At 47.8% G+C, this 18,455-nt stretch overlaps 1 protein-coding gene across 1 annotated transcript; it reads left to right on the top strand.

Annotated features, from left to right (window-relative positions):
* Positions 1-1,965: 1,965 nt before the first annotated feature.
* LOC146355748 (uncharacterized) lies at positions 1,966-13,564 on the top strand. Its single transcript, XM_084830846.1, has 4 exons — positions 1,966-2,037; positions 5,185-5,639; positions 7,402-7,528; positions 12,119-13,564. The coding sequence occupies exons 2-4, from the start codon at positions 5,211-5,213 to the stop codon at positions 13,471-13,473; spliced, it is 1,911 nt and encodes a 636-aa protein (XP_084686972.1). The 5' UTR covers positions 1,966-2,037; positions 5,185-5,210; the 3' UTR covers positions 13,474-13,564.
* The last annotated feature ends 4,891 nt before the right edge of the window (positions 13,565-18,455 follow it).

The raw sequence follows: 18,455 nt of genomic DNA, 5'->3' as shown, positions 1-18,455 counted from the left end.
TCTTCACACAGAGCTTTTATCCTGCAATTGAGATTGCTCCCTCACAGAAATTTGCGGGCTCTTGACATGACTCTTTAGGTCCTCCAGGGTGTCTCCTGCACTAAATGCCCTTTGTTTCCGTTTTTAAACAGATAGCAGATAAGCTATCAAATTACCCCGGTGGTGTTGCGCTTGAGTTCCCTCCATGAAAAGAGGAAAAGTGACAAGCGGAGGAGCAGAAGCACGTGAAAAGGGGAGTCATCATGATCCTGCATTTAAAAAGGAAGCAGAAAGCCCTGTTTTAAATGCAGGATTTTAGGCTGGTGTAGAGATGCCCATCTCCTTTAGTGGTTGGTGATCCTCCCCTTCTCTCAGCCCTTAGGAACAGATAGCCACAAAAGGAGAAAGCAAATAAGGAAGATCCAGAATGAAGACAAGACACATTTAAAGCAGGTGTGGACACATTACAGGCTTGTCTCATTCTTACACCCTCTAATAGCAACCTCAGGTGGTGAGTGTCAACAGAAATGGAGCCAAAACGGGGCCAGTGAGCAACAACAGGGATGTATTAGCATCCTTGGAGGAATCCAAGGTTTGTAGGAAGAAGTACAGAAAGTGTGTGTGCGGGGGTAACCTTAAAGGGACCAAAAAGAGCCTAATGAAGACTGAGCATGCTCAGTAGCCACAGAACATTGAGTATCAGTTGGAAAAGATAAGTAGAAAGTCCAAGGAGGGGGTATAGTAGAGCTCCTTACAGCTTATAATATCCTGGAAGAGAGCTTGGCTGGCAGGCAGGAAGCCAAACAGGAGCACTCCTGGTAGGAAGTGAGGATGCACTACAACATTTTGTTGCAGGCTCCACTTGTATATTGGACCTTAAGGTCCACCAAACCAGAGCCAGGTGCAAAACAGTGGCTCTGGGACAGAGCTCGATGGTGTCTCAGACGCAAAGCCAAGTACTTAATGCACCTCATGCCATGAGCCATGCACCTGGAGTCATACATTTGCGAGAGGCTATAGTTCAGTGTTAGAGTACCTGCCTTGCATGCAGAAGGTCCCGGGTTCAATCCCCAGCAGCTCCAGGTAGGGCAGAAAAGCCTCCTGTCCTGCCTAAAACCCTGGAGAGCCACTCCCGGTCAGTGTCAAAAATACTGTGCTAGATGGACGGATGGTCTGATTCAGGATAAGGCAGCTCACTATGTTCATATGGATATCTATAATCTATAAAACCCTACTATTTGTGGGTTGCTAGAGATCAAGGGTGTTTACCCTGAAACATGGGCTAGAAACCTATTAAGTAATACCATTATTATAATTGATGATGATGATACATAAATACAAGTGGCAGAGCCTTCAGCAATGGGAAATTGAATAGATGATTGGCGAGGCAGGTCAGGTAGTGCTCTTTAGTAAGGTAATTTTTTAGGAAGGGCAGTGCTGATTTCTGAACACACACACCCCACGTGCCGGCCTGGCACTTTCAGTGGGGCCCCTAACCTGGAAGAGACTGGACATGCAAGCTGAAAATTCTAAGGCTGCACCTGATTTTCATGGATACTCTGCAAAGTGGAAATTGGATGTATTTATTTATTTGTGTGTTTGTTTATTAGATTTGTATACTACCCAACTGGCAAATGATCTTGGGGTGGTTTACAATCATAAAACCAAACAACAAAATACCCCCCCCCCCCAATTGCAACCATAAAATATCGACATAATACTATATTAGAGGTAGCCCTCTTGGGCTCTCTGTTGGTCCTGGGCCACTGGCAAATGCTCAACTGTGCCATCCTCTGGAGCCAGCCCTGGCAAGAGCGCGCATCCCTGTTTTTCCCTGGTGAAGTCTCGGAAGTTCTGGAGAATGTTGGTCTTTTTGTCCTGCAGCCGCTTTGCTAAGAGAGGCTGAAGGGGTTAAATGCACGGAGCTCTTCATGCCTAGAGTGGATCAGCCAGAAATTGCAGAAAGAGAGTGCAGGGTGAGGAGGGGAAATATGCAGGCTCCTTCCTGTTCCACCTCTCTGCTAAGAAACTCCCTTTTGGAATTGCCCTCCTAAGCAGGTGAGGGGGGCGGGAGAGGGATTGCTGGTTTCCAGGGTGCTGGGGGTGGTTTAATGCAAAGATCTCAAGAAGTGGGTGAATTAATGCAAGGAGGAGGAGATCCCTTGATTCAGGGCAGGAGAGAGAGAACAGAGGAAAGTTTAATGTCTGAACATGCCTTATACTGAGTCATTTTCTGGCCATCGAGACCCACATTCTGTTTGGTAGTGGCGCTCTAAAGGCCAAGGCAGAGAATGGGACTTTCCCAGCCCTCCTTCCTGAGATCCCTTTAACCGGAGACACATCACTTGCTCAGCATGCAAAAGGTTGCAGGTTCGATCCCAAGCTTTGCCAGGTAGGGCTAGGAGAGAATCCTGCCTGAAACCCTGGAGAGCCGCTGCCAGTCAGTGTCCACAATACTGGGCTCAGTGGACCCAGGGTCTGACTCAATATAAGGCAGCTTCTGAGGTTCCTATTTAAATCAGCCCTTTATTCAAAACCATGAGGACTGGAATCTTACTTTGTTTTTAGGGGAAGGACCGTAGCTCAGTGGGAGAGCACATGCATCACATGCAAAGGATTCCAGGATCAACCCCTGGCATCTCCAGGAAGGGTTGGGAAACGCCCTTGCCTGAAATTCTGGAGAGCCGCTACCAGTCAGTGAAGACAATACTTGGCTAGATGGACGCTAGGTCTGGTCACCGCACCTAAAAGCGGACTTTGTGGAGTTGGAAAAAGTGCAGAAAAGGGCAACTAAAACGATCAGGGGCCTGGAGCATCTCCCCTTTGAGGGAAGGTTACAACAGCTGGGATTGTTTAGCTTGGAAAAAAGGCAAGTAAGGAGAGACATGATAGAGGTGTACAAAATTATGCATGGTGTGGAGAATGTGGGTAGGGAAACATTTTTCTCCCTCTCCCATAATACTAGAACACAGGGCCATCTCATAAAGCTGATTGGTGGGAGATTCAGGACAGATAAAAGGAAGGACTTCTTCACACAGTGCAGAGTTAAACTATGGAACTCACTTCCACAAGACGCAGGCTTTATTTGGATGGCTTTAAAAGGGCTTTGGACAAATTCATGGAGGAGAAGGCTATCAAAGGCTACTCGTCCTGATGGCTCTATGCTACCTCCAGTATCAGAGGCATTATGCCTATGTATACCAGTTGCTGGGGAACATGGGCGGGAGGGTGCTATTGTGCCCATGTCTTGCTTGAGGGTTTCCTGCAGGCAGCTGGTTGGCCACTTTGTGAACAGAACACTGGACTAGATGAGCCTTTGGTTCTTATGATTCATAATCCGACTCAGTATAACGAAGCTTCCTATGATCCGAGAGAGCTTCACAAGCAAGGCTTTTTATTGTGCAATCACCCTGCCTCATTCACAGAATTGTATGGAGGGTCCAGACATTGTCATCTTCCATTTGTAACCCTCCTGTGTTTCCCCACCGTCTCTTCTGTGTGTTTTTTTCTCTTACCCCAGAAAGCCATTAAGGGGGGAAGAGCAGAATAGCTGCACAATGGCTTTTGATTAGTAGCACTAGGAGCTGTCCATCTGGAAGCACCATAGTTCTTTGGGGAAGAGCTCTAGCTCAGTGGTTACAGCCCTTGCTTTGCATGTAGAAGGTCCCAGGTTTGATCCCCCGCATTTCCAGGTAGGGCTGGGAAAGACCCTTGGAGGGCCTCTGCCAGTCAGTGTGGGCAGTATGGAGCGAGATCAGGAGTGGGCAACTGATAGTTCTCCAGATGATTTGGCCTACAACTCCCATCATCCCTCACCATTCACTTTGCTGGCTAGGGCTGATGGGTGTTGTAGGCCAAAAAAATCAGGAGGGCCTCAAGTTGCCCACCACTGAGCTAGCTAAACCAGGATACCTAAAGAATAACAACAGTTGTCATCCTTAAAGCCCTAGATAGCTTAGGACCAGGATACCTAAATGGCCTTCTCTCCTCTCACCTCCGTATGGAACTGTGTTTATTGAGATCAGCTGGTGAGGCCCTTCTGCCTGTCCCACCACCATCTTCTGTGGCAGCACCTAGAATGTGGAACTCCCTGCCACAAGAGATCCATTAGGCCACTCTTGTCCAACCTAGTGCCCTCCAGATGTTTTGGACTATACAACTCCCAGAATTCCTGACCATTTGCCATGCTAGTTCGGGGTGATGGGAGTTGATCCAAAAAATCTGAAGGGCACCAAGTTGGGGAAGGCTGCACTAGGCCAAGAGCTGGTGTAGCATAGTGGCTAAGAGACCAGGCTACGAATCAGGAGGTCTCTGGTTCAAATCTCATCTCCATCATGTACCCACTATAGGTAGCCTTAGGCATGCTTTTGGTTTGTTGTCTACTGTTGAAATCGATTTGCTCTTGGCTGTGCCATATGGGACTAGTCTAATGTGCTGTTTTATCTTTGTTGCATTGCTTGTTGGCTTAATCCTTTGTATTGTTTTGTTTTTACTTTGATGTTAGCTACCTTCATGAATGGAAAGGCACGAACAAAACAACAACCCCCAAATAAATAAGACCAGATTGTCTTTATGACCCAGGGCAACAGTAATATTTTTTATCTATAAAGGGCCTTGGCAGCAGCAAAACATGTTGATATGTTTTGAAAGTGTGAGAAAATTATCCTGTACGCTAGTCTCCCCCAAACTAGTGCCCTCCAGATATTTTGGACGACTACTCCCAGCATTCCTGACCATTGTCCATGCTGGCTGGGGATGATAGGTGTTGACATCCAAAACATCTGAAGGGCACCAGGTTGCGGAAGGCTGTTATATACTAACAGCAAACTCATTCTCCGAGCATGGGTGTAGTAAAAATGGCACCATCTGTACACCAATCAGGGAGGTGTTAGCAAGGTTTGCAGAACTACAAAAATTCTTTAGAAAAAGAACCCCAAAGGGGTGGGAGGAACCCAAAATACCTCAGTGAGGCCTGAGCACCCTCAGGGGGCACCGAATGTTGGCTGATAGTTTGGGGAAAGAAACAAAAAATGTTGAGGAGGTAGAATGGATTATCCTGGAATAGGGTATAGGTGGCTGGACTCAGAACAGGAGCCCACCATGCTGCAACATTTTGTTGCAGGTCCCACATGTACCATCATGTTTTGTGGCAGAGTGTATTTATCCACATCACTATGCACTTATTAACGTGGGTTTCCTTTCCAGCCTGGGAGTGACATCCTGGGATAAAAATGGAGGCACAGGATTCCTCACGGCCTGAGCTGAGGCAGCACTTTGGGGCAGGAGATGGTCATGTTGCCGAGGTTCGGACCATCGGGCTGTTTCTGGCTGCGGCAGGTTGCCAACAAGTTAAGCAAGACTCCGATGAGGAGCTACAAAAGCAACGCAGTCCCTGCATTCAGGATGGAGAAACCCCACATCTGGGAGGGTCCTGGTCAGGAAAGGACACTGAAGGATTTGTGGCCTCCTATGAAGGAGTAGCTGATTCCGGCCAGTGGCCTAGAAGGCACCATGGGACCCAAATCTTACCAAGTCTCAGCAGTGAAGCCCTGGAAAATTGGGATTCTTCTGTGAAAGTGAAAGAGGAGGTTGCAGATGAAGAGTTGCAGAACCAGTGGTTCAGACGATTCTGCTCCTGGGAAGCTGAGCAGCCCCAAGAGGTAATAAGCCAGCAGTGGCAAAAGACAGAGTGACACATGTGACAGCCTTGTATTTAACTACTCATCTAATCTCCACAGGCGATCAGGAATTGTATGTAGGCGAGTGGACTGCTAAAGGAAGGACTGAGTGTTCTGTCCTCCCTTGAGTTTCAGTGCTGGATGCAGAGGATGGGAAGCCCTCTTCTTCATTCCTAGTATAGAGATCAAGCCTGGAGTTTATTTATTTTCACTAGCCTGTTCATTATTCATCAGAGGGGCTGATGGAGGAGGGATGGAATGTTGCGCCCGCCAGCACTCTTACGAGTAAAAAAACAGGCCAGTAAAAAAATTTGGCAGGCTGGTAACTTTTGTGGGCTTCTTTACAAAGCTGCTATATAGGCCCTTAATGTACTGTGACTGAAACCTGGGGCATATTTGGCAGGAAGCATGGCTAGATGGGGGATGCAGGGAGTTGTAGTCCAACCTATCTGGAGGGCACCATGATGGGGAATTCTGCTTTGGAGTCATCCATGGCAGTGAGGAGTTTTTGCTGAACTTGCAAGATGCAGGGAAAAGAATAGTCTGGAAGGCCCAGAGAAAAGAGGCCATCATGTCTCTTTTCATCTCGATGCTGTTAAATAGATCTGCGGGAAAATAAAGCCAACTGGGAATGTCTGTGTTGGACTGTTTCATACCCATATAATGAATGGGGTGTACAGGAAACCCTGTTCCATGTTCCCATCTCTTAGAGTGGGCTTGTGAGTGGGACGTAGTTCACAATATGAGGGAGCAAATCTATGTTTGGGCTGTACTACTTTCAGGTGGCAGGTGGCAGCTCCTTGGACTGAATGCTTCCACATGAACAATTAACTATTACTTTAAAACTAAAATAAAATCCTGCCCTTCCTCTAAAGAGAACTCAGAGCAGGATATAAGGTGTCTCTTTCTTTTTAACCTCACCATGCTGAGAGAGGACTGGCCCATGCTTTATAACTGAATGGGGATTTGAACACTGCACATCTCCCTGGTCAAAGCCCAGCACTCTGACCTCCATGTAGAAGGCTAGGCTACAGCCCTTCTCCCTGTTGTGCTAGTTTTCTAAGGGGAGGGGATTTTTATTTATTTATGGTTTATTATTACATTTATTCCTGCCAACCTAGCAGTTCAAAAGCAAGAAATTGCAAGTAGATAAATAGCTACCGCCTCGGCGGGAAAGGTAACAGCATTCTGTGCACCTCGGTGTTCAGTCATGCCGGCCACATGACCACGGAAGCATCTTCGGACAGTGCTGGCTCTTCGGCTTAGAAACAGAGATGAGCACCACACCCTAGAGTCGGACACGACTGGTTGGGGACACCTTTACCTTTTTTATTACATTTATATCCCGCCCCTTTTCCTCATGCCTGGAACCCAAGCCGGTTTACATGATCCTTCTCCTCTCCATTTTATCATCACAACAAGCCTGTGAGGTAGGTTAGGCTGAGACCCAGTGACTGGCCCAGTGAGCTTCATGGCCAAGTGGGGATTAGAACTTGGATCTCCTGAGTTCCAGTCCAACATTCTAACCACTACACCACACTGCATAGATAGACAGACAGGCAGGCAGGCAGACTGATAGAGAGAGAGGAGGATTTAATCACATGAGCTCCCACCTGTATATGGAGTCCCCGGAGGTCAGCCATACACAGCTGATGGTATTCTTGTAGGGACACACGGTGCGCAGGGCCTTTTCAGCCTCCTGAACATTGCTATGGCCTGAATCGGATCCCCGTTTCTGTTTCAGATTCCAAGACATTTGGAACACGTGGCAGTCCATTCCCCCAAATCAGAGCAGAATCTACTGGACACCGGTTCGAGGCAGTGCTCCGCAGAGGTCCAGCCAGAACGTGACGGAGAGGCCAATTTGCTGAGTAAGCACAGAAGCAGTGTAACGTAGTGGCTAAAGCGCTGGGTTTAGCCCAGGTGTGGGCAACTTGTAGGCCCAAACATCTGGAAGGCCACAGCTCCCATCGTCTCTCACCATTGGCTATGCTGGCTAGGGCTGATGGGAGTTGTAGGGCAAAACATCTGGAGGGCCACAGCTCCCATCATCTCTCACCATTGGCTATGCTGGCTAGGGCTGATGGGAGTTGTAGGCCAAAACATCTGGAGGGCCACAGCTCCCGTCGTCTCTCACCATTGGCTATGCTGGCTAGGGCTGATGGGAGTTATAGGCCAAAACATCTGGAGGGCCACAAGTTGCCCACCTCTGCTTTAGACCATGGAGGCCTGGCTTCAGATTCTGGCTGACCCAGAAAGCTCATTTGGCCTAGTCCCTGGATGGGTTCAGATGTCATGTGAAATCATGGCTTGCTTGAATGCCTGCACCGGAACTTGCCCACAAACTGTGGTTTATTTGGGAGTTGACAAACCAGGTTCTGAAACTATGGTTTGAAGCTGGTTTACAAATCACGGTTGGTGCTAACCATGATTTGCTTCAATATGTCTGAATTCACAGATCACCGCCAAACCACAGTTAGGGCTGTTGGCCCACCTCAAGAAACTACTGCACCACGGAGTTGGGTGTGAACGTATGAACTTAATAGCAGATGGAGCCAGCTTTGCATGAGCTGGGATGTCGCTTAGTTTGATACAGCAAAGCCTTCAAGCAAACTTACACAGCTGCCAGAGTTGGATGTGTTGTGCCCACCCCATCTGGAGCAAAGCCATACTGGCTGGCACCTTGGTGTTCCCCTATAGCCCCCTGAGGGTGGGGTCTGCCCATCCCCCTGAGGAGGGCTGACCCACAGCCCGGGATAGGGGTCAGGTGTATAACTCTGTCCCTCGGCCGACTAATCTCCCTCGGCTTCAAAGTCTTTGGTCTGCAAAGCTGTGTGTTGGTTAGAGGCATCTGCCCTAGTGGCCCAAAATTTTGCTGCAGGCTTCAACTGCACAGACACATTTAAATTAATTACGGGCACAATCCTAGGCATGTTTAGATGGAGAACAGGCCTACAAATCCCAGCATTCCCCAGCCAGCCTTGCTGGCTGGGGAATGCTGGAACTTGTAAGCCTGTTCTCCGCCTAAACATGCCTAGGATTGTGCCCTAAAAGTAATTAATATGATTTAAAAATAAGACAACCCCAGGGTGCCCACCTCTAGTATCCCTTTTCAGGTGTCTGGGTTTCACATTTGTGGCACTATGGCACTGACAGACAGACAGACACGCATCTTTTTTTGTGTTAGATGTAGCTGAATCCTGAGCAGATGGGAAACAAAAGCAGATAAGCTGCTCTAAACCAGGGTTTCCCTCTCATAGCCCTGGAAGCTCACACCACGGGATGAAGTCTTCACTGTTGTTCGCACCAACGGTGGTTTTGCATTGCTTCTGAGCCCAGCCACCGTCTTTTGGCCTAACCAGCCTCACAGGGTGGTTGTGAGAAGAAAATGGGCCAAACCTCACGCAAGTTGCTCTGAGCTTGGAGGAGGCAGGCCAGGATACAAATGTGGTAAATAATAGACTCGGAGAATTTTAAGAGCTGGAACGACCTTAGAAGTCATTCATTTCCAACCCTGTGCTCAAGGCAGGATCTAGAAGGCAGGATGCAGCGACAGCATCCCTGACGGATGATTGTCTGATACCCGTGGGGGAGCACCTTGGATAGCTGTTTTAGAGTTCTGATTGGTTCTGACTGAAACCCGGAGCAGATTCACTACCCCACTGACATCGGAGCTACCAGCCTCCACTGTGATTGTCCAGCCTCCAGTTAAAGAGTTCCAGTGGAGAGCCCACGACCTCCAGAAGTTGTTGATCAGCTCTTAGCATTAGCAAGTTTCTCTTAACGTTTAGCCAAAATCTACTTCCCTGCAATTTCCACAAGTCTTGTCCTCTGGAGCAGCAGGGAACGAGACTGCTCCATCTTCTGTGTGACAGCCCTTCAGATATTTAAAGACAGCTTTCATGTCTGGCCTTACTCTTCTCCAGGCTGAGCATACTCAGCTCTTTCCCCTGTTCCTCAGAGGACTTGGTTTCCTGAACTTGGCTTCCTAGATTTGGCTTGCTGGAATCTCTGAGATTTCCAGTCCTTACAGAAGGAAACACTCTGTGGCTAACTTTATTTCCTGCACAAAGATACTTTTAAAATTTCATTTTATTTATTTATTTCATTTCTATACTGCCAAATAGCTGAAGCTCTCTTATTTATTTACAGAATTTACATACCGCTATATTTCTGTCAAGGTTCCTGAGCAGTTAATAATAAAAAGAGAGAGAAAAGGAATTAAAATGTAGAATAAAATAATTAAAATCAAGTTATGCCAATAAAACTGTAGCTGGTCAGTCAGGGAAGGCTTGTTTAAATAAAATTGTCCTCAGCAGGTGCCAAAAACAAAACACTGTTGGCACCTGCCTGACATCAAACAACTTGGGACCAAGTTCAGGCAGCAGAAAACGTGGCATCTTTTAAATGCCTTCCAAAAACGCACCTTTTCAGCCAGGCTTTTCCTAGCTGTAACTGCTGCCGGGTTTTACTTTGGTTTTATGTGGTACTTTTAAACTTTTATATTGCATTTTGTCATGTAATATTTTATGGTTTTAATTGTTGTGAACTGCCCTGAGAGTCTCAGCTATTGGGCAGTATAGAGATGTAGTAAATCATCGTCATCAACAGGCAGGGAGTTCCACAGAGAGGGAGCCACCACACTGAAAGCTCTGCTCTGAGTGGATTCCAAGCAGTGGAGGTGGATGCCTCTAATGTCAGTGCGGTGGTGAATCTGCTCCAGGTTTCAGTCAGAATTCTTAAGGAGCTATCCAAGGTGCAAAGCTTGGATAGCTCCTTTAGAGTTCTGATTGGTTCTGACTAAAATCTGGAGTGGCTTCACTGCCCCACTGACATCAGAGCCACCAGCCTCCACTGATTCCAAGTGGACCGCAGGTCTATGTGGAAGCACCAGGAATACCTCATCTGATGATCTCAGCAACTGGGCAGGCTGGTGAGGGAGAAGGCTCTCTCTCAAATATCAAATAATCAATGACGTGGGGCAGTTCTGAAATGGAACATTTTCTAGGACCGCTCCCCTGTTATATTTGTCCATGTTTGTCAAAATTAATTAGTAACATAAGGAATTGATACAATACCAGCAAATTAGGCAGTTTCAATGTTGCTATTCCCTTTTTTCCCAGATAACTATAGCTCTATTCTCATGTTCCAGCCACACCTGCTGTTAATATGCAGCAGGGAGCTACTGTTCCCCAAGAGAAGAGGGCCACGTTGGCCTGGTGTGTACAAACTCATACGGAAGGAGCGAGGCGAACTTCCCTGTGGAGAGAGTTCCACAGCTTTGGTGCCACCATAGAGAAGGCCTTGTGTTGCCAGTACTTTGACTTAATGGAGCACGCCCAGAGGAGGAGTGCTACCAGGACGGTGAAGAGTCTGGAAACCAAGTCCTATGAGGAACAGCTGAAAGAGCTGGGTTTGTTTAGCCTGGAGAAGAGGAGGTTAAGGGGAGACACGATAGCAGTCTTCAAATATCTGAAAGGCTGCCATGCAGAGGATGGAGCTGACTTGCTCCGGAGGGCAAGACTAGAACCAAAGGGTGGAAAGGGTGACCAGCCAGATGGGCGATTAATAAATTTAATAAATAAAATTTAATAAATAAATTGCAGGGAAGCAGATTTCAGATAAACATCAGGAGCAACTTCCTGATGGTGAGAGCTGTTTGACAATGGAACAGGCTTCCTCAAGAGGAGGTGGACTTTTCTTCAGTGGATGTATTTAAGCAGAGGCTGGATTGTCATGTCAGGGATACTCTAGTTGGATGGTTCCTCTTCTGACCAGGGGGTTGGACTGGATGACCTTCAAGGACCCTTCCAATGCTAAAAGTCTATGATTCCCTCTGGTGGTGTAGTGGTAAACGCTGAAGTGCAGGCGGTCATCATGACAGTCCCCATCATCACGCCCCCAAGGAGAGTCCAAAAATGGAGGCCGCTGTGTGGATCCATATGAACAACAAACCAATTCTAGTCATTTTCATCTGTACCAGGAGCAGGTCTTTTATAAACTTATTGGTTCTTAGTCTCCCATTCAAGACCAGGACACCCCAAAATATAACAGGCATTACAAAAGGGATAGCTCACAACTGTATGTTGCTGCTGAGAAAATTCATGCCCCCTCAGCCACTGTGGGGATTTGCAGCTCAGCTCAGAGGAAACAGGGATGCCTGTGGGGAGTGGCAGGAGAGGTCAGCGTTCCTGCAGATAAAAAGGTGTCAGGGCTCCGTCCCTGCGAGCTGCAACTCCACTACTGGATGATAGTAACAATATAATTATTGATTAGGATTATTAATTATCATTATTATTATTCAAAAATCTAACAATTAAAATCATCTTTTCAATAAACACTGGCTCCACTACATCACTGAGGACTTGTCATTTCTCTTCCCCCACCTTCTTTCTTTCGTCGCCAGAGTACGGTCTCTCCAATGCGCCTTACATCTCATGATACTTCCTTTATTCTGACAGGTGACAAGCAAGTAAAGGCACAAGAGAAGAAGAACCTCCAGCCCCAAAGACCTCAGCAAGTGGAGGTCAATGGGACATTACTGGGAAAAGCCAAGGGGAAAGTCTTTCCATTTCATGGGAAGCAAGCGGTATCTGGAAATCAGAAGAGAGTGGAACAAAACCCGGAACATCACCCAGAGGAGACAATAAAACGAGACTTTCTTTGTGGTGAAGGAGACCAGAGGTTACAAGGGGAAATCTTTAGTTATAAGAGAAAACAGATGGGCAGTGACCATGGAGGAAGTCTCCATCTGAGTTTTCACCTCCCTAAGAATCGGAAGATGCCAACAGGAGAAAAGGTCTACGAATGCTCCTACTGTGGGAAAACCTCCGATTGCAGAGCACACCTCCTTAAACATGAGAGAATCCACACTGGAGAGAAGCCTTACAGCTGTGCCATTTGCGGCAAGAGCTTCAGTCGGAAAGAATCCCTCATTATCCACGAAAGGATCCACACTGGAGAGAAACCGTACCAGTGCTCAGACTGCGGCAAAAGCTTCAACAAGAAAGCGGCCCTCAGCGTTCATGGGAGAACCCACACGGGGGAGAGACCCTACGAGTGCACTGAGTGCTGGAAAAGCTTCACCACCAGCTCGCACCTCATCAGGCACATCCGAGTGCACACGGGGGAGAAGCCGTACAAGTGTCCGCACTGCGAGAACAGCTTCAGCCAACGGTCAGATCTCCTCATCCACGAGGGGACACACACGGGAGAGAAGCCGTACAAATGCGCCGAGTGCGAGAAGCGCTTCATTTCTCGATCCAACTTGACTCATCACAAAAAGGTGCACACCGGGGAGAAGCCCTACCAGTGCTCAGACTGTGGGAAAACCTTCAGCAAGAGCTCCAACCTCATCGAACACAAGAACATCCACACGGGAGAGAAGCCGTACAAGTGCTCCGAGTGCGAGAAGCGCTTCATTTCCATGTCCAACCTGATACACCACAAACGGACGCACACGGGCGAGAAGCCCCACCAGTGCTCAAATTGTGGGAAATGTTTCGGCACGCGCTCCAAACTTGCTGAGCACACGAACATTCACACTGGGGAGAAGCCGTACAGCTGTTCCACCTGCGAGAAAAGCTTCATTTCCAGCTCCAACCTGATCAACCACAAGAAGGTGCACACGGGGGAGAGGCCATATCGGTGCCTGGACTGTGGGAAAAGCTTCAGCCGGAGATCCAAGCTGGTGCAACACAAGCGGACGCATGCAGGAGAGAAGCCGTACCGATGCTTGGACTGCGGGGAGAGTTTTGGTCAGAAATCGTGGCTCATGAAACACAAAGAAACACATTTGGGGGTTGAAAGCATGTGAAAAATTTCCTTCTGGGAATGCTCTCAGTACTAGCTCAGGCTTTTAAAGACATAACATTAAAGACATCTAATTGCTGAACAGCTGTAAAGTTGCATGGGGAGGAGTGATTTGCAGCAGAGAAGTAGCCGTTGGAAGGGGATGCTTAACCCTTACCTCATCCATCTATTTTTCCCTTAGTCATTTTTCCCCCAGGCAGCGTTACAGGCATGTGCTTCTGTGTTTCAGGGAAAAGCAGCTGGCGATGGTGGGGGAGGGAAAGGTGTTCTAAGGAAAAGCGGTGGTCAGAGGAAGGGTGAAGCACTCCCTTCTTTCCGCTGCCTCTCCACAAAAGATCTTGCCCTCCCCCAGCCTCTTTTTTGCCGTTTGGCAGTGACTTGGACCTGTCACCAGCTGTGTAGCTTGGCCCTAAGTGTCTACAGCAGGGGTGGGCAACTTGTAGCCCTCTAGATGTTTTGGCCTACAACTCCCATCAGCCTCCACCATTGGCTATGCTGGCTAGGGCTGATGGGAATTGTAGGCCAAAACATTTGGAGAGCCACAAATTGCCCACCGCTGGTCTAGGGTGTGGGAACAGCACATTCTCCAAATGTACAAAGGAGTATAATACAAAACTGTTTGGGGAAGGGTTGATTTTCAGAAAACCATTCTTAGAGCTCAAAGGAGGCCTGGTTGACAAGAGCGTAGTCTGCCTTTTATATGTCGTGCTCTAGCCATTCCTGTTTCCTGGCTGCCTTGCCTTGCTCATGAATAGGCTTCTGCTCAAGAATAGGCTGCCACTCACAAGGAGGCCTCTCTGACTGATTGACTCATGCAGCGAATTGGTGTGGAGGCTCCTGGCTCCTATGTCAGTGGGGCAGTGAATCTGCTCTGGGTTTCAGTCAGAATTTGAAAGGAGCTATCCAAAGTGCTGGATAGTGCAAAGTATCCAAAGGGAAAACTGAAGTACTTTGGCCACATAATGAGAAGACGGGACACCCCAGAGAAGATGCTGATGCTAGGGAAAGTGGAAGGCAAAAGGAAGAGGGGCCGACCAAGGGCAAGGTGGATGGATGATATTCTGGAGGTGACGGACTCGACCTTGGAGGAGCTGGGGGTGGCGACGGCCGACAGGGAGCTCTGGCGTGGGCTGGCCCATGCAGTCACGAAGAGTCGGAAGTGACTGAGCGAATAAACAATAACATCCAAAGTGCTGAACTCTTATCTCCAAAAAGGGTTCCTCGCCTTGGATAGCTCCTTTAGAGTTCTGACTGGTTCTGACTGAAACCCAGAGTGGATTCATTACCCCACTGACATCGGAGTTGCCAGCCTCCACTGGGTAGAATCCTGAGATGGTAGAGTTGGGCTATTATCAATCCAGACTTGGGAGGTGCAGAAGTACACAAAAAATCTTTAGGGAACTACCCCCCGCCCAGCCCACCTCAGACAGCCCCATGAGGCCTGAGCATGCTCCATGGCCATGGAATTCTAACTGACAGTTGAGGGGGAAAACAGGGAAACTGTGTGGGAGAGGAAATGGAACAGAGTTACACAGAGAAGGGTGTGCCTGACTGAGAGCTTTTTTACACAAGGCTGTCAATCGGCTGTATCTACTTTCAGTTTCATTGCAGAATTAAGATCCGAGCATTACACGAAGAGCATTTCCTTTCCTGCTTTTCTGCTACATAGCCTCTAGGTGGCACTGTGGTATAGCAGAATAGCACAAATGCACAAGTGAAAAAGTGGGTTCTTTCACTTTTACAATTATATACCGCATTTTCCCTGCTCTAAAAAAACCCAGGAAAGTGTTCATTAGACACAGACGCGAAACTGGAGGGTCACGATGTTGTCTAAAGAACCCATAAACAACCATGAGGAGGGAATGACGAGCGCATGATAAATGCCTTGTGTAGAAATGCCCTCTAACAGTGAACACTATACATTGCAGTTCCCACTTGTTATCTAATCCCCTTTTATTATGTATTTATTAATCACATTTACATACCACTTTCCACAAAGTTTCAAAGTGGTGAACATCCAGTATCATACCATCAAAACAACAATACAATATAACAATAGAACTGCACGATATTTTTATAAAAACCCTAATCACAGATAAAACTGCACACATTGATGTGTGCTACAGGCCAAGGCTGGCTGGGTCACCCTTCAGGGAAAGCCTATGTGAAGAGATGGGTCTTGAGGAGACGTCTGAATGTCAGGACATAAGTCATCCACAGTGATCTAAACACTCATCACCGCAACTTGTGGCCACAAATTCCTGAAATTAATTGTGTGTTGTATGAATCAGTCCTGAATCTATTTCAATGATAATCTGAATTCAAGGCTTATGAATTCAATTTTCTTCAGGATATGAGAGGAATCCACACTGCGGCAAACAATGAGCGATTGCCATCCTTTTCCTACCCTTCTCCAAATTTGTGACCCTTTTCCCTTGGCAGTGAGTGTTCCCAGCTCACCTCACACTGGCATACAGTTTGGGGTTCTGTTACTCTCCCTTGGGAGCCTCACGGCTCCTCAGAATTGACACAACTTATCACCCCATCTCCCCTGCCGGTCTAAGCTACAAGCAGAGCCCTTCCCAACTTTTACCAGCCTTGGGTCTATTCCAGGGACAGAAAACCTCTTTCAGCCTGAGGGCTGAATTCAGTTTTGGAGAAGTTCTTGGGGGCCACATTCCAATGGTGGGTGGGACCAAAGGCCAAAATGCCAGCATAGTTTAGTTTAAAGCATTTACTGCCAGTAACTAAGCCTTAGTAGAGGCATTTCAACCTTTAAGGGCACAATCCTATCCAATGCAGGGCAGGAAAAGCGCGGACGGGATCGTCCCCTCTTCACTTCGGCCACCCTGCATTTGCGGCTAGACTGCTGATTTAAGCTGTCTAGCCGCGGGAAGGCGGAGCAGGGAAGGCGGCAGCCGGATGACACATAAGATGTGTCGTACCGGCATTTCAACCTTCCCTGCCCCAGAACGCCCCCAGGAGCGCCCTATTTCCACCGCTCCATGCTCCTCTTCTGAGCACGGAGTGCGGGGCCGTTCCGAGCTGCCTGCAAGGCAGCATGGGAGCGGGGGGGGGGAGGTTGGTTCCCGATGTATCCTTTGGCTGTCTAGCCGCTGACTAGCGGCCATAAGATTGCTCCCTAAGTATGAGAAAATGGCACCAAAGCCAGGAAACCATCAGTGGCTGGCTGAAAGGGGGTGGGTCTAGGGAAAAAAAGGCATGGCCATCTGGGGACCTGGGCTAGATTTGTCCCCTGGTCCTGAAGTTCCCCACCCCTAGTCTATTTTTTGGGGAAGCAGAAGAGTACATTTCCTGAATCCAGAGCCCTTTGAGATGTGTAAGAGTTGTTGTGGGCAGGGGGGATTGCTGACACTTTAGAGAGAGCAACCCAAAGTTGAATGGTTTACTTAAGCACCTCTCCTCATTGATCACACCCAAAACTTAACAGGCACCCAACACTTAACAGGGACTAGCTACATGGAATATATTATTCATTTTATTTATTTGTTTGACACATTTGTAACCTCATCCTTGAACGGCAAGAAGTGTTGTTTGTCGCAATATAAAAATGAGATATACAAACAATAACAACAACAACAATACTAATTTTAAAAACTATACATAGAATGTTGAAAAGAAACACTGAAGACAGCATAAGATCAGTGTCATAAACTGGTCAGGGAGAATAAAATGGAATTTGTTAAAGGACATCAGAATTGGCTGCCAGGTGGGCTTCCCTAGGGAGAGAATTCTGAAGTGACTGATCAATCAGGTCTCATCTTTCCCAGTGATTGTTTTTGTCATGTCTCTTGCTATGACAACACCTTCATCCACTGATCAGTTAACAGCAGTCAAGCTGGGAAGCATAACCCAAGAACCCCAGACGTCAGGGGTGTCCAGAGTTGGAGGAACTACTCCTGACCCACAGCTGCTCAGAGGGGGCACGCTGTTATTTCCCTTCCCCCACCTGAAAAATAATCCATTTTGATGGGCAAGGGGGCAGCAGTAGGGTGAACTCAGCCAATGGTAAAAGACGGCCTGCTAACTTGAAAGGGCTGTAGGTCAGTGGAGAAGGTCCCAATTTCAACCCCCAGCATGGCTGTGAAAGATTTTGTGCCTAAGACCTTAGAAAGCTGCCGCCAGAGAAGTCAATATCAAGCTAGATGGACCAGTGGGTCTGACTTGGTGTAAGGCTGTTTCCTAGCTTCCCAACATGATGGCCTCATATTGAAGATCGGGGACAAGCACGTTGACGGATGAAGACGTCACATGCAGGAAGCCAGTTGGTGGGCAAAAGCTGGCGACCCACCAAAAGGAAATGGGTCAGAGACAGACAGAGGGAAGCACACCAGGCAATGTGGATGGAGGCAGGTGGGTGACTAGCTCCCTTGTCGTGTGTTTTGCATTTTCAGGGTACCTGAAGGACCACCCGCTCTCATATCTACCTGCCTGATTGCTAAGATCTTCATTATAGGTCTTTTCAGAGTCGAGAGAGAGAGAGAGAGAGAAGGGAAAATTAAGAGCTACTTATCCCAGAGGCATGTTCCTGTGGACTTATGTGGAAGCTGAGGAAGACTGATCCAGGATCCACTATATAAGAAAATTTTTATCCAGGAAAATCCAAATGGGAAAACTAGTTCAGGTAAAACTAGAAAGAAAATGTTAAGTATTGAAGACTGGGCTTCACAAAGGAACAGAAAATAGCATAAAAGAAAAGAAAAAGAAAGCACTGTGGAAAAAAACTGAGGGCGCAATCCTATCGGGATCGTCGGCCACCTCTGAACTCGGAGGCAGCCAACTATCCAATGCAGGGCAGGCAGAGCATGGAGGGGATCCTCTCCTCTGGCCGCCCAGTATCCAAGGCTAGACAGCCAATTTTGGCTGTCTAGCCAGGGACTTGGGAGCAGGAATGGGGGAGGTCGTGTGGCGCATGGGAAGAGTCATAACAATGCTTCCGTGGTCTCCTCCCCTTCCCAACCCCCA

The sequence above is a fragment of the Heloderma suspectum genome, chromosome 2, assembly GCF_057233095.1.
Source record: "Heloderma suspectum isolate Gila_16-S chromosome 2, 16-S_ref, whole genome shotgun sequence".
In the NCBI taxonomy this organism is placed as follows: Eukaryota; Metazoa; Chordata; class Lepidosauria; order Squamata; family Helodermatidae; genus Heloderma; species Heloderma suspectum.
This window is presented reverse-complemented; position numbering and strand designations above follow the sequence as displayed.